General features: G+C 42.0%; 1 protein-coding gene across 1 annotated transcript in view; it reads left to right on the top strand.

Annotated features, from left to right (window-relative positions):
- Window positions 1–23,317, top strand: part of tafa4b (TAFA chemokine like family member 4b) — a 58,793-nt gene extending 35,476 nt beyond the window's left edge. The window contains exons 3-4 of the mRNA XM_056252829.1: window positions 10,915–11,039; window positions 23,137–23,317. Coding sequence (XP_056108804.1) covers window positions 10,915–11,039; window positions 23,137–23,148 — 137 coding nt within the window. The 3' untranslated portion in view covers window positions 23,149–23,317. The remainder of the gene's footprint in view (window positions 1–10,914; window positions 11,040–23,136) is intronic.
- The last annotated feature ends 2,643 nt before the right edge of the window (window positions 23,318–25,960 follow it).

The following is a 25,960-nucleotide window of genomic DNA, read 5'->3' as shown; positions in this document are numbered from 1 at the left end:
GATTTACCATTTACCATTTACCATAACGATCGATAGATAGATAGAACGATAGATAGAATGATAGAGGACGATAGAACGACAGTTTGGTCGGCCAATTTAATTTGACTTTGTAGCTTTTTATCAATTCAGCCAATAATATCTCCTTTAACATAATTACTTTCAGGTTTTTATGTACTTAATTTTCTGCGTTGATTCCATCTGTTTTTGCTGTGTCCTTGTATAAACATTGGTTTAAACGGTGATTAGTTTCTCCAGTGTTTGCACGGAATAGATTAGAAACGTAAATGTGAATGACATTTATACATTATTCCATATCTTGCGCCAATATAAGGCTGAAGTTACATTTATGCAGTGGCAGATATGATGAAAACCCACAGTGACTTTCTTTCTTTCAGCGAGTCGTGTGTCGGATTCGTGAGCTGGAATGCCTGCTGTTTAATAAATAGGTCGTTGGGGTCAGGTGTGTTTCCTGCGCTTCTCTTCTGGCATATCCTTAAGGAGACAAATGTGCTGTTAGCCTGCAGAGACTGATACTGAATTAATACACTGCATTAATGTGTGTCAAAGGCAAAATCTGTAGCTAAGCTGATAGTGTTGTAAATTAGGTCATTTCAAGCTTTGTGCTGCCGAGACAGAGTGCTGGGTAATCTAATAGACGGGTATAAATGGATTTGAATTGATACTAGGGAGTTTTGAGTCTCTGGTGCATAAACCACAATGTGAGGTGTGTTGTCTAGTTGGAATGCACACACATATGCCTATGCATGTACACATATACAGTATTGTTTAGCAGTCCCATTAATTTCAGGTGCTGCAAAATTCACACAATTGTTTGTGTTTTTTTGTGTACTGGCATTCTATGTATACATTTATTGTAACTTTGTTAGCTTGACTCATTCATCAAAACCTGCTGAATTCTGGAAACATAAAAACATAAATTTTGTAGTGTGTAATTTCTGTGCCGTGAATTTCAACAATAGAGTGCCGCAAGGATGGCATATTTTTGTTAGCATTTTAGCACAGGTTAGCATTTCAGAACTTCCTGTTCCATCGTGCTGAAGTCGATGGGTTTTGTTTTGTTTGTCACCTAGAGGTTGTTGGGACTTGAAATGTCAATATCCCGAACAGGTAAACTCATCTACTCACTAGTACGCTTTGCAGCCTTGTTGTGTAATAATAATGTTGTAATCGTGTTCTTGCACACTATTCTAACTCAAATTATCAGGGAAAATGTTTTTTATATAATAAAGTCTAAAGGAGTTGCCATAAGCTTAATAGTGGTGATGTTGAAGTCATGCTACTGTTCATTTTTAGCCTACATTTAGCTTTTTACTTTTGCCTATTGTATTTTGTAGGCCTATTTTAGGCTTCAAAATTCATAAAAGTTATGTTCGTTCATGAAGATTATCATAATAACAAAAACATGTAAGAATCATGAACTTTTGATGATCACAAAGCTTATTTTCTGCAATAATCCAAAAATCTTATTGAGTTTTTGTCGAGGGAAGCAGGGTGATGCTAACTTTTGGTTTGGCCTTCAAAAATATGTCATTACTGCAGCGCTTTATGATGATGACAGGCCCCCATGCCATTGGTTGGACAAACAGATTGCCCTGCCCCAAATACACTATTGCTTAAGTCAGTGTTGTTGTGTCGGGATGCTGACTTACTGTAAAAATAGCAATGTTTTGATAATTTTGATGTTTGAATCAATCTACAAATGGCTTTCAGTGTAGGCTTATAAACAGATGAAACTCTTTACAAATGAAAATCTATTTCGTCAAATTTAAATTGTATGCATACATAGAAGTTGAAATGCCACTAAACTGATTGTTTTTTCTGTTATCTCTCATTGTCACATATGCGTCATTTTGACAAGACAGTATCACTTTCTCAAGATGTTCATCCCATCTTGTTCTCTGCTTTTCCCTCTCGCCAATTTTTTTCAATCTGTCCCTCTCTCTCTGCCCCCCCCCCCCCCCCCCCCTCCTCCCCCCCCCCCCCCCCTCCAACATTCCTGGCTGACATCTTTTCCTGCAGTTTCCTCAGCCACCACATGATGTCAGACATATTTCAATCACAGCCCATTTATACCTCAGAAATGGGGTTAGCAAAAACAATTTAGGTAGCCTGGATAGTCTCTCACATTTGTTGCAACGACAATCTAAATCCAACAAGGCGCTATACAGGAAATCAAAGCTTAAATTAGTGCCTTCATATCCTCAGATAGGGCTTTCATGACTGGAAATAGAAGGACCATCAGTGTCTTACAGTTTTCCCTGCCACTTCAGCACTAAAAGGGAGAAAAATCCTTCCAAGTACGTGGGCTTTGGCCAAACTCCATCCAGTTAAATGCCTAAATGGTGGAGTCAGAGATTTGGTGAAGAAAAGCTGAAAAGAGGTTCAGACAAGAGGTTCAGACAAAGGTGTCCACAACTGCAAACCTAAAGCCATTTAACTCCTGCAAAGCTTTAGCAGCTCAGCTGGCCTTTTTCTTGGTGGAAGTTTCAAACCCCCAGTCCAAAACACCTACTCTATCATGTGCTGTAAAGTATAAAACAATATTCACCAGAGTCTTTTTCTTTTTTTAACAAATAGTCAGTTTGAGGATCTTAACCTTAAGATCTCAGTAAGATTCTTTAATGTTTTTGGAAGAAGTCTCTTACCAAATCTGCATTTATTTGATCAAAAATACAGCAAAAATACAACTTCAATTAATTGTTTGCTATTTTAATTTACTTTAAAATGTAATTTATTCCTGTGATGGTCAAGATGAATTTTCAGCATCATTACTCCAGTCTTCATTGTCACATGATCCTTAATATGCAGATTTGTTCCTCAAGAAACATTTATTATTATTATTACTAATGTTGAAAACAGTTGTGCTGCTTAATCTTTTAAGAATAGAAAGTTCAAAAGAACAGGATTTTTTTTTTAAATGTAATTATTATATATATATATAAGTATACTTACTATATAAGTAGTAAGTATATATATATAAATAATAATAATAATTAATTATATATAATGCAAAAGCCTCTAAGTCCGTATAGCGTTTTTCTTTAATATGAAAATTTTTTCAGGCTTCTATGTATAGGTTTATACCTAAGTACCGACATTTCTGAATGGGCTGAGGCTGGGATTTAGTGAGTTTGAAGTGAAAGTATTTGATGAACATTATGTGCGGAGAGCATTCACTCAATATTATTATCTCATTTTTGACATAGGTGGCTTTCAGAGGCTTTTGCATCGGAGGTCTTCATATTTCCCTTTCGAGGGAACTCGCGATGCGACGATGCCGCTTTGGGAAAGCCCCTGCGTGATTGCGTCTGAAGCACATGTGTCAACTAGTCCAATGGCGAGAATGAGCATCACGGGCGGGTGACGTCATGACCAGGAAAGGATAAAAGCACATCCGGTTTAGAACCGCCCTAGCTTCTGTGCCTCAGCAAGCGCTCTGTGTTACAAACTGTCTGTCTTATTTATTGTTGTCTGTCACGATATATACAGCTCAATCTAAGATATTATGGCGTCCAAACAGTCTTAAAAGTTGGTTGCTTCTCCTTGCCCTTGTTACATCAAGGGTGGAGATACACATGCACTTTGTGTGATGTGTTTGGGAGCGGAGCATGCTCTGTCAGCCTTCGAGGCCGCTTTGCACGCTCCGCTCTCGCTTGTCACTCTTCGAGGAGGGTGTTAAAGTGAGCGTTCCCTGCGGCTCGGGCCCCGGTGCTGCCGAGGCAGCACGGAAGCTCTTGACGTTGGGATTGCAAATGGATTTCACGGCGGGGTTAGAGACGGGCCCCGTCCTTTCTCAGCCTTTACCCGTGGGATACAGTGCTCTCTCTCCAGAGTTGGAAGCCCGCCCCGCGGTTCCTTCCGCTCCAGAAGAGGCACAGGTGCTTCAGCTGACTAGTTCCGAGGAACTAGATGTGCTGAGCATCGAAATGGGGTAAGAAGAAACACCAGGTTCTTCCCCAGCGTATGAGGAGCTGGTCTGGTCTTGCGCTGTATCTAAATTAAATATTGAATGGCCAGCCGAGAAACAAGGCGATTGTCCCAAAAGTCTGTTAGACAAGCTCTTTTTAACACCAAGCATAGTACCTCCACCAAGGGGACTTCCATTTTTCCACAACCTTCACAAAGAGATATCGAGGACGTGGAATAAACCTAATTCATCCAGAGTATTTAGCCCCCAGGTGCAAGTTCATTCTGATATAAGGGGGCTAAAAGAATATGGTTATGGGACCATATGAATATGAAAAATATGGTTATTTATAAAGATAAATATTTCCTTTTGGACGTCCCGCTATCGCCCCCTGGCCTCTTCGGTGACTCAGTAAACACCGTTGTCGAGAGGTTTCAGGAGGCTAAAAAGCAAACGGAGGTGTTCAAACGGTATCTCCCTCGCCGTCAACAGGCCCAGCTGTTAAGCTCCTCATACAGAGCACAGCAGAAGGAGAGCGTCACTTCTCGTGCCCCACCCCAAAATCCGTGGGTTGCGGGACAGCACCCTCAGCAGAAGTCTTCCAAGCCGCAGACCGATCTGAGGAACGTTCTGCAAAGAAGAGGTCCTGACGCCTACGGCTTCTGAGGGCAGCCCCCTCCGGAGTGGAACGGTGTTCACCTCAATACACGGTGCCCGTTCCACCCCGGGGCCCTCAGGAGGCCGTTCTGCCAACCCTCGGTGCCTCGGGGCGCAGCGGTTTTCAGCGAGCTTCTAACTCAGCGCCTTCACGCCGCTGCGTCGGACTCGCGCCCTCTGAGGAGGGTACTTCATTGTTCCAAATTTTTTTTGATCTTCGTCTTCTCAATCGTTCAGTAAGGAAGTTAAAATTCAAAATGCTAACGTTGAAGCAAATCGTGACACAAATCAGATCCGAGGACTGGTTTGTCACCATAGATCTAAAAGATGCATACTTCCATGTCTCCATCCTTCCACAACACAGGAAGTACCTGAGGTTCGCTTACGGGGGAAAAGCTTACCAGTATCGGGTTCTGGGATTCTGTGACAATGAGGGCCATGCTCTTGTCTGCTCGTGTCGCTTCGATCCTCACAGTTGTAAAAGAGATAAAGCTAGGCCAGTCACTCACTGTAAAACAGTTTCAAAGGCTGTTGGGTCTGATGGCAGCCCCGTCCAACATAATACCGTTCTGCCTGCTGTACATGAGGCCCCTACAGTGGTGGCTCAAGACCAAGGGGTTTTCCCCGAGTGGGAGATCAAGATTACATGGCGGTGTCTCCGTGCCTTGGCTATATTGAGGAAACATTGGTTCCTATCCCAGGGTCCCGTGTTAGGAGCTCTTTGCCATCGAGTTTTGCTCTCGACAGATGCTTTTCTCACGGGCTGCATGTGGAGCGGTAATGGAAGGTCGCTCAGCTCAGGGTCTTTGTGTGGTTCTGAACAGTAGTCTATTCTAGGACCAAGTGTTGGTTTGTCGTTGCTACTAAATTTGTATTTCCCATTAATTAAAGAAAACTATTTGTTTGATCAGTTTTCGTATAATAACTTGGGTAACATTTAAGATAAGCCAAAATAACCATTTTAGAGGGGGAAACACATATTTTGTGTTTAAAACTACTAGCTTTAATGCTAGGATAATTTAATTTAATTTTAAACATGGGGTTTGTGCCTCTAATGCTTCAATAAGGAATGTGAGCCACGAAAGTATAGCTTATTTATGACCGGTGTCATGAAATTAAGACAGATTTTCCATTAGCATAATGTTAACATTAGAACTGTTATAAGAAGGAAGATGTGTGTTTAATGTGAATTTAAAGCATGCTGGGAGCTGTCCACAAGAAGCGGACACCCATGACCAAAATTGATCATAACAACACTTGTTTTTGGATGCTAACTCAATGCACTCATATTGTTTGTTTAGTCTCACGCCACACTCACGCACACAAATTATGGAGAGCTCTCGACGGTAATGAAAACATCCTTTCATAAGGTTGGCATTATACCTAATAATGGCCACATTAATGCTAATTATGCTCCCTCCGATTCTCTGAACCACTGCAATCAGACATTATAATGTGGGCACACACACATACACAGTACAGTAGTTACTGTAATTCACTGCCTTTGCAACTGCTAATTTTGTTAGTTTACGAACAGCATCATTTGACTATAGGCTTCCTACCAAATCAACACACACACACACACACACACACACACACACACACACACACACACACACACACACACACACACACACACACACACACACACACACACACACACACACACACACACACACACACACACACACACACACACACACACACACACACACACACACACACACACACACACACACACACACACACACACACACACACACACACACACACGCACACACACACAACAAACCCCTGCTTTCATGTCTTCACTCGATGTAAGGCGTTCACTCATGATGCTTGAGAGGATTTGCGCGTGTTCTTCTGCATAATTCCTTTTAAAGCTCATTTTCGCTGTGTATATCCTCTCTCCTCCTATTGTTGGGGACAATGGGCTACTGAGCGGCTTTCTTTTGGTTGCACTCATCTCAATGAGCCTAATTTGAACAGGCTATTGATTGGCTTCTCAGAACTGGATTTGGAGTAAACTGGGCTTGTTTGGAAGTGACACAGGAGAGCTTGTAATGCTCAGGGGACTTGAAAAGCATAGTAGCAAGGGTGTTTTCACATGTATTGTGTTGGTAAGATTTTTTTATTTGGGTTTGATACAAATATTAATACTAAATTTAAGGTGTGTAATTCTTTCAAAGCTAAAAGTTACAGCTTACAGTTTTTTTTTAATTGCTTACAGTTTTTACCAACTGCTTACACACGTTTTCAAAACTATGTCCCCTTTTTTCAAAACTCTACACACAATTCCCAAAACTGCACACACAAAATGCCAAAATGCCTCACATCTCCTTCAAAATGTAACACTGCATTCAAAATGCCATAAACAGATGTCAGAATGAAGCATTTGCATCAAATGGTAAACACTTCTTTCATAATAGTACATTTTTGGATACACCATGTAAACACGGTTGTTCTAAATCTAAAGCTCTTTGGTCATTCATAGGCTTATATCTACATTTCAATACAATGTTCTACAGTGAAAGTAATCTTCTGAGAGGGGTAACAAGTACACTGTAATCACCAATGCCATGTAGAAACAGAAAATATTTATTAGGCCAAACATTACTGTTGTATACAGTAGCATACTACAAAACCATAAACATATGTAAACCAAAAGTATATTCTTTAGAATACAGTAAAGAACACAATTGTGTGTGTGGGGTATTACATGGGCATCCATCTCCAATACTCTCTGTAACAGACAAAAGGCTATAGATGAGTAAATATGCTATGTCTGGAGTACTGGAAGTAGTGTTGCATACACCTCTACAAAGTCATGTCGCAGATTCTTGACTCTGTCAGAGTTTCTCTCAAATGGCACCTTGTAAAGTCGTTTCATCGCCACTTGGTGCCCTTGGAGGATGCGTTGTATGGTCGACAGGCTTACTGCATCGATGTTGTTACAGTAAATATGGTGTCATTATTCAAGATATGCTCTTATCTCTCAAATCTGCATTGTTGGCCAAAACCATATTTATAATTGCAGTCTCTGTACATCTGTAAACAAGCGTCTTTGCCTTTCCACTCTGAACAGAATTCCAACACAGTATGTGTTCAGCATAGGAACTGTAAACAACTTACAAAAAAAGGTAGTACAGCATGATAACCAACCTCATTCATTCAGTGCAGTGAATGATGGCTTAGAGTTACAAATGTTTATGCTATACTATGCAGTCATATGTACTTTACAGTACATTACTGTAATGCTAAAATAGTCATTAGATAGTTGCATACCTGTGTTTATTTCTGAAGGTTCGAATTATGGACGCCACTGTAAATCAACTCAAGTTGGGCTGGACTCTCAGTCTCACTCTCTCATGGTCAAACCGTGGATGATCACATGATCAACAAGTGTTGCCCTAGTCTCATCAGAGATGGCTCTCCTTCATTCTCTTCTTTGCCTTTGCCCTCGTCCTCGTCCTCTTCTTCCTCTTCTTCTTCTTCCTCTTCTTCTTCTTCTTCTTCTTCTTCTTCTTCTTCCTCCTCTTGCTCTCTGTCCATTGTTGGCATCCTTTGACCTATTTATAGGCCTATACTACAGTAAAGCAGTGATTGGTAAGTGATCAGTTAAGCAACTAGTGTTTGCACATGTGAAGAGTGTGTGTGTGACCTGGTGAATAAGTGTAGCATTTTGATTGGTTGTGTTTGGGAAAGGAAAGCAAGTCACTTCCTGTTAGATTTTTGTGTTTTAGGTAGAGAATTGTGTGTAGTGTTTTGAAAAAAGTGTTTTATGCAATTGAAAACTGAGTGAAAGGCTGAGAAATAGCTTTTGGTTTTGGAGATTTGGTGTGTAGTTTTGCCCTTTGAGTGAGAGGTTTCAAAAATCGTGTGACATGAAAAGATTTAGTGTGTAAGCAGTTGGAAAAAACTGTAAACACTCAAAGTGGTACTTGAGGTCCACTCAGTTTCACCATTCACTCATATACAGAATCTTCAGACCAAGTCTGCAAAATTACAAGCACATTATAAGCTTTACACTCAGTTTGCAATTGTAAAACAAACCTTTTGTAAAATGCTAAACACAGTTCTCTACAGTAGACACATCATTCTAAACTAACAGCTCTTGTGTTTCATTCAGGAAACACTTCATTTAAATGGCACACTCATTTATTGATGACCTACACCCAGTGATAATGTATGAAAACACTTATACATAATTTGATCACTTAGAAATCAAAACTCAATGTTTTCAGGAAGGAATAAATTATTTTTACCCTCTTGCATTTCTGTTTATCATGTAAATATACCTAATTTGATCACTTAGGAATCTAAACTCAATGTTTTGAGAAACAAATACATTTTTGACCCTTGCATGTCTGTTCATTTTGTAAATATAGACTGAATATACATACAAATCAAGTCACCTCTATTTCTCTTGCACTTTATACAATACAGATTGTTTACAGTTTTTTTCAACTGCTTACACACAAAATCTTTACTTGTCACACAATTTCTGAAACCTGACACTCAAACACCTGAACCACATCTGCTAAACCATACACTTATTTTCGGCCTTCGACTTAGTTTTCATAAAACACTTTTTGCAAACCCCAACACACAATTCTCTATGTAACACACAAAAATCGTACAGGAAGTATCTTGATTTCCTTTTTCAAACACAACCTATCAAAATGCCACACTAATTCATCAGTGCGTCACACTAACTCCTCACAAACACTCTTTGCTTTACTTAAAACCAACCAATCATGGCTTTAGAATAGGCCTATTAATAGGCCAAAGGTCAAGTTATAGTTTTTTCGGACTGTGTAATACTGTATTCACAACCAGAAATGCTTACAGTAAAAAAATAAATAGTTTGGTTGCAATCTTGCTTTTGTGTTTACCGTCAATTTTTTCAACATCTCTCTGCCAATTACTTTCAATCTTTTACAGAAATGTACGAAAAATAAAGAATAGCTTTAGGTTTTGAATAACTGTGTGTATGATATATCCAAAAATATAACATTATGGCAAAGGTGTTTGCAACGCAAGACAAATGTTTGCTTTTGAGATGTTTGTGATATTTGGAATGCAGTGCTTCATTTTGCAAGAGATGTGAGGCATTTAACATTTTGTGTGTGAAATTCTTGGATTTGTGTGTAAATTTATGAAAAAAAAAGAGTCAAAGTTTTGAAGTGTAAGCAGTTGAAAAAAACTGTAATGGTTCTCTGATGTTGGTTAATGGTCACGTATACAGATAAACATAAAATGTTTACTCTTTTTTATTTTTTATCGTTTTTTATTTTAAGGTTATTAATGTGTATTTTACATTTTTTTTATTTAATTACTTAGTTCCTTTGCAAACCCCTGTTTGGGAAACTGTGTGAAGTGAAGTCATTTGTGAATTGATTTTCTCTGAAAACGCTGTCACTGTAACACTGGCTCAAGCGATGGCATGCATTTTGAGCGAGACCACTTATTCGGTCGACCAATAGCGGACAAGTAGTCGAAACAGTTATTATTCACATGGTGCCAATCATGTATATTCGAGAAGACATCATGGGTTCATTGTGTAGTGGTGCTGGAGATTCTGTTTCCAATGTAGCACTATTCAGAGAGAATAAAGGAGCATGACTTCCTGCGCTATGACACATAAAGGTGGTATAGCAAAAAGGAAGCTGTTTCACTCTGTTCATCTTCTGGTGTTAATAACGGTTTATCCAACCAGGGCTTCAGCAGCAGGCGTCTGATCGAAAGCAAATTCTAGTTATTTCTTGATCTTTCGTATATTTTCCTCTGTATTTCTCAGTTGGAAAGTGGATGAGGTCTGTATTAGAAATTGTCAGTTGTTATATTTTCACATTGCAGGACAATCCTACCTGAAATTTTCCATTATTACGGGCCATAGCCTATACAAGGATGATAAATAACGATAGAGTATTAATAATCATTTAAATTCTATGAGAATAGAAAAGTCCGCAACACAACTAAAGAATTAAATAGCTGGAATCACTCTCTGAAGAATTTCCCCCTAGCTGATGAACAATAAAATAGTTATGTCAACATGTTTTTACTTTGGATTAACTCATCAAAATAAGTTAAGCCATATACAAGATTCAACAATTTTTTTTAAAAGTCAGTTGTAAGTTGAAATGAATTAAACATCCAAGTTGATTGTACTTAAAATTTTAAGGCAGTGTCATTGCCTACAAATGTCATTGTTGATAAAAATGAGAGAAAATGGATGTTCAGGGATCTATACAGTACTCTGAAAATAATAATATCAGTAGTAACAATATAAGTAGTTCAACCTATAATTTTCCCCATTTCTCTTACAGCTTCCATCGTGCTGCAGAAGTGGTGGTGCCAAATGCACCCATGTATGGACGGCGAGGAGTGTAAAGTTCTTCCAGACCTGACTGGTTGGTCCTGCAGCACTGGTAACAAAGTCAAAACCACCAAGGTGAATGAGCCAGAGTTGCATTTTGCTGATGTGGTTGATTGGGGCCTTGAGGAAATCAGGACCACACTGATTAACCCTTTGATGCACAACATGGGTCTAAATAGACCCGACTGAGTTTTCATTTTCTATATCTTTGCAAGAAATTAATTTCATCATTCAGTATTCCAGGTATTCCTCAATTAACTTGTTTTAGATCATTACAAATCCTTATTTAAATTTTTCCTTTCTTACTTTTCGAATAAAAATCGTTTTTGTTTCACTACCCTTCTAATGCGCAACATGGGTCTAAAAAGACCCGTATTCATGTTTCTTTGCTGAATATTTGAAATAAATATATTTTATCATTTATTAATCCAGGTATTCATTAAATATCTTGTTTTTGATTTCCACAAATCATTATTTTTATTTTCCCTTTCTTACTTTATAAACAAACACGGTTTTTGTATTTCTACATCAATTTTACACACATGGGTCAAAAATGACCCATATAGGAACCTTTGATATTTATAAATAGTATAAATATATTTACTGCAGAAAACTATTCACCTGCCACACATTTCAAAATTCAACACGGCTGCTTTTGTATATTTCATGCATGTAAGTTTTATTTAATACATTTTTTGTCACAGAAAATATTTGATATTTTGTGAAAGACATCTAGATATAGCCTAAAATTTGAACGTTTAGGCTAAGGTTACCTTGACCTTGAAATCCATTACTAGTGCAAAAGAGAAACATGTCCAAAACTATTAGCTAGCTTGCGGTCGACATATTTTATTTTATCTAATGTTAGCTAGGTCAACAAAATAAAAGTTGCGATAGAAAGTTATATATACAAGTATTATATTGGTGCTGTCCGGCAGAAACCTTACCTGGGCAGTACCTCCATATTAATTTTTATTTGTGGTCATAAATCAATGCTATCGGTCACATAAGCCGTCGTGTGGTGGCGTTCTGGTGCACTATGGCTGATGTCGCATCATCCGGGTGGATGCTGCACATTGGTGGCGGGGAGATCCCCCCTACAGTTGCACTACACTACAGTTCAATTTCAGTGTTATCGGTTATATGTGTGTTATGCGTGACAAAGTGGCCAATAAACATATTTTAAGTGTTACAGTAAATGTGTTGATCTAAACAACTGTGACAATGGTTATTTTAACAAAAAGTTTTCTTTATTCTTTTGTTTTATCACGTTTGCATAGATGGGTCATTTTAGACCCATGTGTGTAAACTTGATGTATTTACACAAAACCTAGGAAATATTAAAATATGAATTTGTGATAATTGAAAACAAGATATTTTGAATATTCATAAATCATGAAATTTATAGATCATGAAATAGAAAATGCTCAAATAAAGTGATTTCAAAAGGTGAAACAAAAAAATGCCGAGCCATGCATGAAATAACATAGGAAATGAATACGGGTCTTTTTAGACCCATGTTGTGCATTAGAGGGGGTATCCATAGCTTGCGCATCAAAGGGTTAAAGGGATAGTTCACCCAAAAATACAAATTCTGTCATTATCTCATTAACCTCATGTCATTCCAAACACATAAGACTTTGTTTAATTTTTGAAACACAAATTACGATATTTGTAATGAAACCTGAGAGGTTTCTGTCCCTCCATTGAAAGTCCAGACCTGCATCTCGTGTTTTTAACCGAGAAAACGTTTTCCCTTTCGAGAGGTTCCTCCTATAGCGTAAGTAGCTTACGCTATGGGAAAACTCCTTTTCTCGAGAAATATTGAAGTCTTTATGTAAAACGCATTGCAGCTGCACAGCATACAGCATTGAGCGAGGCAGCTCGGTCATTGGCTGTGCTGCGGCAAATGCACGAACCGATGACGGGGCGACTCTGAACCCGCTTCCAATGAGCGTGCTTCGCGCCCGCGTGCGTCAGAGCCCGCCAAGATGGGTGTGGCCAAGGGCTATATATTGGGCGCCCCGTCGTCTGAGTTCTTTAGATTTAATCTCCTTCAGCAAAGACCATTCTCTTCGCTGGATCCTCCAGATTTTTGGAGTCTTTTCGCCGCCGCCGTCGACAAGACTACAGCAGGACTGCTACGAGGACGCCTGCGCCTTCAGCCGCCTTCGATCGCCTTCTGCTAAGCCATCCGGCGCGCATCACCTCTATATCCTTTGCAAGCTATCAAGTGTTCGCCCCTGCGACACTTTTTCTAAAAGAGCAAATTCAAGGCCTTGTTTCAAATGCCTTCCTACGCCTCGTGTCGAGGCCTTCTTCCGGACGGGGATCGTCACATTATCTGCACTCGCTGCCTGGGTCCGGACCACGCAGAGGCTGCCCTTACTCGAGGCGGATGCCCCGAGTGTGACGCCCTGGGCCTCACCGAGCTGCGTGCTCGCTTCGCCGCTTTCGCCGCGAAAGAGCCCACCACCACCGTGCTACCATCCCCTCTAGTTGAGCCGCGCAAGAAGAAGCGCCGCTCACAGAGGCCGCCAGAGCACGCGGTTTGTGGTGACGTCACGCCGGGCCAATCCCCGCGTGCTTCACCACCACCCGAGGACTCCCCCGCCGCCAGTCCAGTTCACACAGGCGGACCAGCACCCCTCCAGCAGAGCGATGGGTCTCGTCTCGTTTGGCGTGTCAGGGGATGACGACGAAAAGGATGACAGCCTTTCCTTTGATGCTGCATCCGACGACTGGATGGAAAGCCAAAGCTTCTCATCCCTCGAAGCCTTGCCGATCTACCTCAGCTCTCGCCGGTCGCGCATACGCCGCCGCTGGCCAAGCTGCGTCAGCGCTTCACTCCATGGCTGTCCTCCAAGTTTTTCAAGCCAAACTTCTCCGCACCATGGACGAGTCTGGACCTGATCCTGAGACGTTCAAGGACCTGCGCAGCGCCACCGACATAGCACTGCGAGCCACAAAAGCCACCGCCCAATCCATCGGCCGTGCCATGGCTAACCTGACTGTCCTTGAGCGCCATCTGTGGCTGACGCTAACAGAGATGAAGGATGCAGATAAGGCGTCGTTCCTCGACGTGCCTATCTCCCAAAGCGGCCTGTTCGGACCAGCGGTGAAAGAGTTCGCTGAACGCTTCACCGAAGCCCGGAAGGATTCGCAGGCTATTCCTGCCCAAGCGCTCCAGCCCATCGCAGAGCCGCCAAAAGCCGCCTCAGCAGCAGCGAGTCAAGACGGCACCTCCCGTCTCTCAGCCCAGACCTGAAACTGACTTCGCTCCGCCAACAGGAGGCAACCGCCCAAGCGACGGGGACCTCGGCCCAAGATTGTGCTGAACCCGGAGCCTCGTAAGTCTTCCTAGCTACAGGGAGGAAAAGAGAGTGCGCATGTCTCGCAAAAGCCGGACCACTCTCTCCAAAACGTTTAAAGCATTACCCAGTCCCCTTACAGGCGGCTGGCAATGTCTGTACAGCAGCCAATGGGCCAGCCGCACAGCTCGCTCACCTGCAAACAAACGCCGTTTTAACGGCGACACACAGAAATCACATAAAGAGCCATTTTCTGCCTGTGTCATTAAGGGGTCACGTGTCCACACTAAAGTTCACATTCCCACATATCAAAACTGTCAAAGCAGTGCCAAATGCTTCCCCAGCTCAGGCTGGACGCCCCATAAATGTAGATTGTGTGCCCACTGTCATGTATGCACCACTACACATAAGCACTGTTCCCACAGTTATAAACACTTCCCCAGTAAAAGCGGGAAATTCTATCAGGGTAGCGCGTGTGCCCGCTGTCATGCACGCACCCCTACTCACAAACCCTGTTTATATGGCCAAAAACCTCCCGCCACGAGCGGGAAGTTTTATGAAAGTGGCGCGCGTGCCTACCACAGTCTATGCACCCCCACCCATAAGCACTGTCCATACAGTCTTAAACATTTCTCAACCTCACGCTGTGAGCATTACGGATGTGGCGAGCGTGCCTGTAATCTCACACGCACCCCTGCACTCGGCATTCAACAAAGCTGCTCAGCGCGCGCCCGCGCCTCTGAGAGCTGTAAGCTCAGTATTAGCACAAGGCGATTCGCCGGCGGGAGCCATACGTCACTGCGACACGCCCCCAGCCAGCATTCAGCCCATATCTGTGCGAACGAAAGCTTGGGAAAATATCCCCGACATGCCGAAATGGGTTTTGAACATAATAAAACACGGTTACTCGCTTCAATTCGCTCGCAGACCACCCCGCTTCTCAGCGGTGGTCGAGACGAAAGTGAGAAAAGATGTTTCACATGTTCTACGCACCGAGATGCTCAAACTGATAGAGAAGGGCGCTATAGGAACAGTTCCTCCCTCTATGAGCGAGGCAGGTTTTTACAGCCGCTATTTTCTCGTCCCGAAGAAGGATGGTGGTCTCCGCCCCATTCTAGATCTCAGACATCTGAACAAAGCTTTAATGATTCGCTCGTTCAGAATGTTAACAACCAAACATATCCTCGCCCAAGTTCGCCCGGGGGATTGGTTTCTATCAGTGGATCTGAAAGACGCTTACTTTCACATTCCGATAGCGCCTCATCACAGGCCTTTTCTGAGATTCGCTTTCGAGGGACAGTCATACCAGTACACAGTGCTACCCTTGGGCCTATCACTGGCCCCCCGTACATTCACGAAATGTATGGATGCAGCACTTTCCCCCCGGGGAGTGCGAATACTGAATTACCTCGACGATTGGCTAGTCCTAGCACAATCAGAGAGTCAGTTAATGACACACAGGTCTTGGATTATCAGCCATCTAGAATGCCTGGGTCTAAGAATCAATTTTGCAAAGAGCATGCTATCCCCCAGCCAGAATATTTCTTTTCTGGGAATAGTGCTAGACTCAGTGCAGATGACGGCGCGCCTCTCATCAGAGCGCGCGCTCACTATCCGGCGCCTTGCAACATCGTTCAGAGCGGGCGCGCGCGCCCCGTCAAGCGATTTCAAAGGATGCTCGGTCTCATGGCCTCGGCATCAGCTGTACTCCAGCTAGGATTGCTGCACACCTCTCCAACGCTGGCTCAAAAGCCGTGTCCCCACTCACGTGTGGCCCTCGGTCCACTTTTTAATCAGAGCGAATCACGGCTGCATAAAAGCCTTGACGCCCTGGAAAGCTGTCGACTGGTATCAGTCCGGTGTGAGTTTGGGCGTGAACACAAGGAGAAAAATGATCACGACAGATGCCTCCAAAATAGGTTGGGGGGCCCTTTACGAGGGCAGGCCTGTCTCCGGCTTGTGGTCAAACCCGGAGAAGCGCCTACATATAAACTGTCTGGAATTGAAAGCGGTCGCTTTGGCTCTCAGAGCCCTGCTTCCGTACCTGAAGGACGAGTACGTCCTGGTCCGAACGGACAACATGACGGTAGTCTCATATATAAATCGCCAGGTTGGACTCAGGTCGAGCTCCCTGCACTCGATGGCCAGGGAACTCATCCTATGGTCCCAGCGCAACCTGCGCTCGCTGAGAGCAGCGCATGTGCCAGGTGTCCTGAACCAGGGAGCGGACATGCTGTCCAGAGACAAAGTTCTCCCAGGAGAATGGTCTCTCCACCCCCTGACGATTCAGTGGTTATGGCGAACCTTTGGCAGAGCAGAGGTCGACCTCTTTGCCTCCAAGGAAAATGCGCACTGCCCTCTCTTCTTTTCAAAGAGCACAGACGCGGTCGCCCAAATCTGGCCGAGCCGCCCATTGTATGCCTTCCCTCCGATCGCGATGCTACCTCAGGTCATCAGTCGGATCAGGGAGGAGAGATGTGCAGTGCTCCTGGTAGCCCCACTCTGGAAGAACCAGACGTGGTTTCCAGAACTGATACAGATGATGCAATCCGCCCCATGGCCGATTCCGCTGAGGTTAGACCTCCTCAGGCAGGCCAACCGGACGATCCTCCATCCCCGCCCCGATCTGTGGGCCCTCCATGCATGGCCCCTCAACGGGTTCCCGGGAACCTCCCCAGTGGAGTGTTGAGAACCATCACTGAGGCGCGAGCGCCCTCTACGAGGCGCTTGTATGCCCAGAAATGGAAGGTGTTCAGTGACTGGTGTAAATCCAGGAACCTGAACCCTGAGACATGCGAGGTACCGAGCGTGCTCGTTTTCTTACAAGAGCTGTTGGAGGCAGGCCGCACCCCCTCCACGCTCAAAGTATATGTGGCTGCCATAGCGGCATCACACGATCCTGTAGAAGGACGCACACAAGGGAAAAACTACCTAGTTGTTCGCTTCCTGAGAGGCGCCAGGAGGATAAATCCCCCACACCCCCCTTCAGTGCCGATCTGGGACCTGGCCACGGTCCTGGATGCACTCAAGAGTGCCCTGTTCAAACCCCTCCGAACTGTGCACCTTAAACAGCTCTCGCTCAAAACTGCTCTCTTGCTGGCTCTCGCCTCAGTCAAGAGAGTGGGCGACCTGCACCTGTCATCAAGCGCTGCCTGCCTGGAATTTGGACCTAACGACAGCAGAGTTGTCCTTAGGCCGAAACACGGGTATATTCCTAAGGTGCTCTCTACACCCTTCAGAGCACAGGTGATATCTCTGGCCGCGCTATCGTCTCCAGCAGACGAAAGCGACGCTAATTTACTCTGCCCGGTCAGGGCGCTCAGAGTATATTTGGACCGTTCTGCCCTGTTCAGACAGACAGAGCAATTATTCGTATGCTTTGGCAGCCGCACCAAAGGTCTCGCTGTTTCAAAGCAGAGAATATCGCGCTGGATAGTTGATGCTATAGCGCTGGCTTATGAAGCCAAGGGCCTTCAGTGCCCCTTGGGCATCAGAGCTCACTCTACGAGAGGCATGGCCTCCTCGTGGGCGTGGTCGAGTGGGATACCCATTCAAGATATTTGTGCGGCAGCAGGCTGGGCCTCACCGTCAACATTTATCAGGTTTTATAACCTACAGGTCCCCTCATTGCATTCCAACATACTGTCGGTCTAACTATGCATAGGCTGGAGTGTGTATATGCTGAGCATTATCTCCTCCCTTATAGGGTCCGTCTCTGACTGACTTAGAGGGTTTTTCATGCATATCAGTACATAAAAATGTGCTTGTGTGTTTCTTCTGGATGCCCATTGGGCCGTTCTACATTGTCCCTTATAAAGGCTCGTTGGATAATCACTTTGCTTAAAGGCTCAGGCATCTGCCTCTGGCTTAATAGTGCGAAGTCAGCACGCACGGCGTTTTACATGGTGTTCCCATAGCGTAAGGTACTTACGCAATAGGAGGAACCTCTCGAAAGGGAACGACTCGGTTACTAACATAACCTCGGTTCCCTGAGAGGAGGGAACGAGTATTGCGTAAGCTGCCGTGCTTGTGCTTGGTCAGTTCGCTTCAGTCGATTGAACCTAAAGACCTCAGACGACGGGGCGCCCAATATATAGCCATTGGCCACGCCCATCTTGGCGGGCTCTGACGCGCGCGGGCGCGAAGCACGCTCATTGGAAGCGGGTTCAGAGTCGCCCTGTCATAGGTTCGTGCAGTTGCCGCAGCACAGCCAATGACCGAGCTGCCTCGCTCATTGCTGTGTGCTGTGCAGCTGCAATGCGTTTTACATAAAGACTTCAATATTTCTCGAGAAAAGGAGTTTTCCCATAGCGTAAGCTACTTACGCAATACTCGTTGCCTCCTCTCAGGGAACCGAGGTTACGTTAGTAACCGAGTCGCTCTCTACTCTGTTTTGCCGCAATGATAGTTTGACAGGTCTTGCAAATTACCTTGCTCTGTGATACATCATCTCTCTTGTATCCAAAATATTCCTAAACCACGGATGTTGTCCTTATTCTGTGATTTCTTCTTAAATGTCGTAAAGATAAACACGCTCTGTTCAGTTCTCGTGCTAGATTTAGGCACGCTGCATTCAGATTGAGGCAAAAATAGTCCTTTCTGCGGTTTAGAAATCTCGCATTCTCACATTGTGATTTTATTACGATTTCAATTAAACGCACAGCCCTACTCGTAAGTTTTGGTTACCTGGACTATCAATGGAGGGACGGAAATCTCTCAGGTTTCATTGAAAATATCTGTGTTTCGAAGATTAACCCAAGTCTTGGTTTGGAACGACATGAGGGTGTGCAAATGATGACAGAATTTGAATTTTTAGGTAAACTATCCTTTTCAAGGCTGGTTACATTCAGACACGTGCAGACCCAGGTTGGCACCTAAAGTGTCTTTTGACCATGGTAAAAGAGGCATCTGAAAACCTTTTGCCATAAAAGTACCTTTTAAACAGACCTTTCTAAGAGCTACTATGCCATCAAAACACTCCCCGGGAGTATTCTCAGAAGGCGTTTCTTTGAGGAGCCCTTCTCCCAAAGCTTTTTTCTCAGGCAAACCGTTCTTCAAAGCAGCATTTTGTTGAGGCCTTACTTTTGTAAGAGGGTTCTCTGAAGCGAGAGTATGAAGAGTACAAGAAGTGGTATGTTATGAAATAAAATTGTCATTTAAGATATGTAAAACAATAAAAACATACCTTTTCAAATGTTCACTTGTTTTATGGGCACTATATTGACTTCTTTTTACTGAAAGTTATATGCAGACACATCACTCAAACTTTCTAAAAGAGACTTATTAAAGAATGAGCAAAGCTTGGAGATAAATAACATTTCAGAGTTACTCCACAGAATTTGTGGCTCAGAGAATAAATCCCTGAAGACTTCAGTAGCACAGAGGAAACGTTCAAAGGGCAAAGGAGAATAAAAAAAAAAAAAACGAGCAAATAGACGAACATGCATGGACAACATTGTTGGTCCATGCTAGCTTTGACATGAAAGCAAACTTTAAAATTGACTACATTTTGTGCACCAGGTCATCTTCATATCTGAACCCATGGTTCAATGCCTCAAAATGTCTATATTCAAGCTAAAAATGTAAATGAATTTGAGATTGGTGAGATGAGGTTTGTTCAGTAAATGCCGGGGTGACGGCTGTTTCGTGCAGGTGTGACATACAGGTGAAGTATTAAAGAAATAACGGTGTATGAGAACACACAACTGCCATAAGAATAATTGCTCAGAGTTATAAAGTAACAGCAGAACATCTGTTGTGTTCATTAAAATGCATTATGGCAATGAGCTCCACTGAGGCTTTCAAATTAAGAGTCCTAATTAAATTGGTAAGAGGGAGAGACGAGAAATGAATGACGGCTCTGGGTCTTTCACTCAGGATTAATGACTCTGTTTGTTGAGTCCATTATTGGCTGAGCTGATTGTCAATTGGCTAAGCCCTGCCTACTGCCCCCTCAGGAGGCCAATGGGCTGCGTTGAGGCACAGATGGGAGGCGGGAGGGAGTATCTTACTCCAGTGAGCATTAATTCTGTATTTAATAGAGGTGGAAATGGAACAGTAACCAGCAGGCTTCAGTGCACTTGTCACTGGAGATTGTGGCGATGCGCCAGGATACATATTGTGTTTTCTCTTTGTCTCTTTCCATCTGCCTTCTTATATCTTTACATTCACCTCCTGTACCCTCTGCTTAATATCTCTCCTTTTTGTTTTTATTATCCTTCTCCACTGTCTGCCTTTCTGTGGTACAGCTGCCTGCTATACAGCTTCATTTTCCTTTCCAACACTAAAGGAACTTATGGTAACACATTATAATTAGATTTCATTTGTTACAGTTAAAGCTAAAGTCCGTAACTTTTTTGGGTTAAAAATTATCCAAAATACATAACCAGCCAGTGTTCAAAACTAGATAGTTATGCTGGTTATGTACTTGCTCAAAAATTTATTTTGGCTTGCCTTAGCTTGATTCAAAATTGTAAGCTTGTAAGAATGTTTTTAATTCCAGTAGTACTGGTGGATTTCCGCGGGAAATTCGAGCATGTCTTTGCGTCATTACGTCAAATCTGTACACATAAAGAAGGTGTCTTGGCTAGTATAAGCTATATTGCGTGTGAAGATGTTGGAGGTGGATATTTATAGTCTTTTCTCACAGCACTTGATATAATTAAACTTATCAATTTGATGGTGGATCCAGAAAGGTTCAAACAACAATCATCAGTGACAACTGGAGATTCACCCGTTGTAAAATGCAAAAGACTTCTGACTTCGGAGTGGCTACAGAAAAAAAGAGACTGCAACCGGGCCCATGTGAAAACAAGGATAAATATCGGAAGGGCATTAAATGTAGTCACGCAATGCTGATGTTGTTAACATTAACAATTTGAACAAATTATAATTTGCATGGTTTGGCGTGATAAGATAAGCAATCGTTAGATTTAATCACTGTGATTTACTGCAATGCTTTTTTCCCCCTTAGTTGGTCAGAACAAAAGTAGATATTACTTACTTGTTCAGATGACATTTTCCGGTGAAAATTCTTGTTGGTCATACTTCCAAAAAGTAGAATCTGTGATTCCGAATGACAGTATCCACACCGGCGCGGTGACTGACAGCCGCACATTCTCTTCAAAACATTGGATTCATCCACGCTGTGCCGTGCCGAGCTAGCCTGGCTCCGCCCTGCTACGTACTTCCGCTCAATTTTCATTTTCCTTCAGTACTACGTCTGGGTTTGTGGTGTATTCTTTGGTTTTCTCCGGTCATTTTTTTACCGCTCCAATCAGCGAACAGAGGGAGTGGCTGAGAACGATGATGTTGATGTCGTGTGCTAGTTTGAGTGGTTTAATTCGTCATACGTCACGACCAAACGTCAGCGATTGGTTATGGCAGATCCAGAGTAACTCTGTGCAGATCCAATAGTTTTAAACTTCAACAGAGTACCCGCCTACAAGGAAGTTAACGCTTGTCAATGGAGCGAGGCCAGACTCTGCACAAATGAAATGTACGAGAGTCTGGTGGGACCAGGCTAGTGTCGAGGAACAACCCACGTAAAGTTGATAATTCCGCGAATAACTGCAATTGCCGATGTCGAACAGAGATGGCGACAAAGAGGAAAAACTACGGACTGCAGCTTTAACTCCATCAGTTAACATAAACAATACTTCTAAAGTACTTATAATTAGGGCTGTCAAATGATTAATCGTGATTAATCACATCCAAAATAAAAGTTTTTTTTACATAATATATGTGGGTGCACTGTGTATAATTATTTTATATATATAAATACACACACATGCTTGTATATATTTAAGAAATATTTTCATGTATATAGATTTATATATAATTTATATTATATATAAATATAAATATTTTATATATAAATAATATTTTTTTCTTAAATATACATGCATGTATGTGTATTTATATATATATACAAAATAATTATACACAGTGCACCCACATATATTATGTAAAAAAAACTTTTATTTTGGATGGGATTAATCGTGATTAATCATTTGACAGCCCTACTTATAATCAATGTTAATCTCAACATTTACTAAATACATTAAGATCCAAATTTGTATCTGTTAACATTAGTTAATGCACTGATATTATTGATTTAAGAAAATTATTTTTGTTGCTGTGAATAAGCCTTGTAATGGTGATCAGAGCCACTTACCGTTCTTCACCATTCCAAAAGGGGGTAGCAGAAAGAATTTGACTCATGAATCCATAACTTGTCTTGTAAAGCTTTACTTTTTCTTTGTCAAGTTACATTTAAGAGAAATCAAGCTCGAAAACTATTTTACACTTATTCACGTTCCAAAAACATGAATTCTAGCCTTTTCCACAGTCAAAACACTGTCTAGCACCAACCCTTCCTTCTTCAAAATTATTATGCTATGGCATAATATATATATTATACGTTATGTCTCTAACAGGCCTTTTCAAACATCTCAAAGCAAAGTTTTGCCATTCTAGTTATTCAGCCCGTTCTCATCCTTTGGCGTCATACATGTGACGCTTTGTACATTTCGTTGAAATCTTACGCACATGGCATCCTTTAGCATCAATATGAGATGCAGAACCCAAGGCGTCATACAGGTGACTCGCGTCTAAATCCAACGCACATGGCATCGTTTAGCGTGAATATGAGACGCAGATCCCAAGGCGTCATAACCGTACCCTACCCCAGACCTAAACCTACCCATAACAGTGCGTGTTATATTGACGCTAAAGGATGCCATGTGCGTAAGATTTCGACGAAATGTCATATGGCGTCACCTATATGACGCCAAAGGATGAGAATGCGTTGAGTTATTGTGCCATAGCGTTCCTTAATCTACCTCTCTTTTTATTCGTAGGTCACACGATAGCAAGAACATGGCTGCCTTACCAAGAGGCCCAAGATGCCTCAACAACCCCTAAAGGAGACCATCTTGTTTAAGACACTGACATTAAGGATGATTCCGTACAAGCGAAAGATAGACAAACTTATTGTAGACTATAGATGGCTGCCTTGTTTTGACAGAAGATAATAAGGATGGACAAGGATCTCTATATAAACCTGAGGTTCGACTGAAGATGCTGGACACACAGGTGCTCATGTGAGAGACTGTATCCATCAGCTGAAAGTGAATTTCTGGATTTCCATCGGCTCTAGTGTGTATGTGTGTGCATGTGTGAGAGAGATTATAGTATGTGGGACTTGAGGGACAAACTATGGACAGTTAAGACCTGGCTGGGAGCTTGTGTGTCTCTGTGCAAGTTAGTCAGGTTGATGACGATGAGACAGTAGTTTAACACTGTTTATCCGCTTTCCAGCACACAGCAAACTTTATATTCACGAGTAGGGAGAGGATTGCTCTGAATGTGCGATTCACAAATTATTGTCAATTTGCTTCTCTTGGTCAGGTCATTACCCTGAAAATGTTGAAGGGTTAGTTCACCCAAAAATGAAAATTCTGTCATTAATTACTCATCCTCACGTCATTCCAAAACTGTAAGACTTTCGCTAATCTTTGGAACACAAATTAAGATATTTTCGATGAAATTTGAGAGCTTTTTGTCCCTCCATTGACAGCTACGCAACTGACACTTTGACGTTTTAAAAAGTTCATAAAGAGATCGTAAAACTAATCTATATGAATTGTGGGGTTTAGTCCAAATTTTCTGAAGAGACACGATCACTTTATATGATAAACAGATTGAATTTACTCTTTTATTTACATATCAGCGAACATAAACAGAAGCTCAATCGAACTTGCGTAACACATGAGAATGAACCTCATTGGTTCTCACACATCAAGCAAACATTCTTGAGCTTCCGTTTACCACTGATGTGTGAGTTGATGAATGTTTATATGTGAATAAAAGCCTAAATTCAATCTGTTCATCATATAAAGTGATCGAGTCTCTTCAGAATATTTTGACTAAACCACTCAATTCATATGGATTAGTTTTACGATCTCTTTATGAACTTTTTGAAGCGTCAAAGTGGTAGTTGCGTAGCTGTCAATGGAGGGACAGAAAGCTCTCAGATTTCATCAAAAAGATCTTCATTTGTTACGAAGATGAACGAAAGTCTTTAAGTCGTGTTTGGAATGAGAGTAAGTAATTAATGAAAGAATTTACATTTTTGGGTGAACTAACCCTTTAAGTAATTTTTCACTTCTAATTAGGGTTTCTGAATAGGATCATAACAACAATTTAAAAATGAATGGGCGATTTTTGTTGTTGTTGCACTATATAAGATTATATGGAGACATTTTTTGTTTTCTAGTCTTTTACTGTTGGTGTAAGATGGAATTCAAGAGAGAAATATTTATAAAGCTTCCTTCCGCAAATCCAAAGTAGAAATGCAAGTGAAGTAGACATCAGTAAAAAATGGTAAACTACAGTAAAAATACAGCTCTTTCTAGCTGTAAAAATGTTACGTAATGTGAGCTTTACAGATGCAATTCCCTTCAAAAACTTTTAAAACTAACAGCTGGCTAAAAACATCTGTTACTCTGTAAAAAGATCTACAAACCACTTAAAAGTGCGCTAAGTTTTTTTATACTAGATTTAACATCTAAATAAAAAACAACAACAACTGACAAATATGTTTAAAATGGCAATGACTTAATAAATGGTAGATCGGAGCCTCATGGGGACCATCATGTCGAGATCACATGACTCTTTGAATACAACTAATTAGGTGTCTTCAACTTGAAGCGGCGATACACAAACTGATCGTGTGTATGACATCAAAGTACAGTGAGAGCGATTATAAAGCAGAGCCATCTACTCTCTAATCGCTCTTGCGGTACTTTGATGTCATACATCGGTCTGCACAGCGCCGCATCAAGTTGAACACACCAAATGGCAACCCCCCATTACCAGACACTGTTGGTTTCAGAATAAAATAATAACAGGGTGCCAAATACATCTGCATAAAAAACAAAGACATCCACGCCACTAGGTATCAGTATAAAGTCCAAGGCCATTGTTTTATCTGCCAGTGAAACATAACCAGTAAGTTACTTAGTGCACTTTTAAACAAGGAACTACCTTGTTTTTAACTTTCTATTTTTTTTTTTTTGTTGAACTGTGAAGCTCTCAAAAGTACTTTGTGAAGTTCTGAAAACAGGCTAGCAATGTGCAGACTGAGATTATGAACATGTTTAAAGATAAGCTCTGATGTGAAGAGGCATAACTCATGCCCAATACTGCAATGTAATAAAGTTTGAAATAGAATCAGCTCCACTATTCATCATTGATTTTCTAATCTCAATGAGTTCCTCCACAGACTCCACAACTTAAACTAAACTGGAATTCTTAACTCTAATCGGCCCTTTTATTCACTCTTGCTGAGCTTTACCTTTTCCTGGGTTGGATCGAACTTGCAAAAAAGACGCTGCACATTGTGCCTTTATCTTTGTATTTCTGTAAAACAGCTTTCTTAGGGCTCTGGTGGCTTGTGAAGTGTTGAATGAGGGTTTCTCTCTTCAAGACAGCCCTGTACGCTAGGCTCGCCCTGGGCCTGCCCAGACGTCTTCCAGGCTTCAAAGCCCCTTCAGACTCCAGCCGTCTGCTTTGTGAGCTGTGATGAATGTATCAGAACCACTGTGATTCCAGTGTTGAGCTTTGGGACATGGGGTTGAGTGCCATCTTGAATTCTCATTACTGAAGCCCAGGATACCACCA

The sequence above is a fragment of the Rhinichthys klamathensis genome, unplaced genomic scaffold, assembly GCF_029890125.1.
Source record: "Rhinichthys klamathensis goyatoka isolate OS25496 unplaced genomic scaffold, OSU_Roscu_1.1 h1tg000098l_1, whole genome shotgun sequence".
Taxonomy (NCBI): Eukaryota; Metazoa; Chordata; class Actinopteri; order Cypriniformes; family Leuciscidae; genus Rhinichthys; species Rhinichthys klamathensis.
The sequence above is the reverse complement of the archived record's forward strand: the minus strand, read 5'-3'. Positions and strand labels throughout refer to the sequence as shown.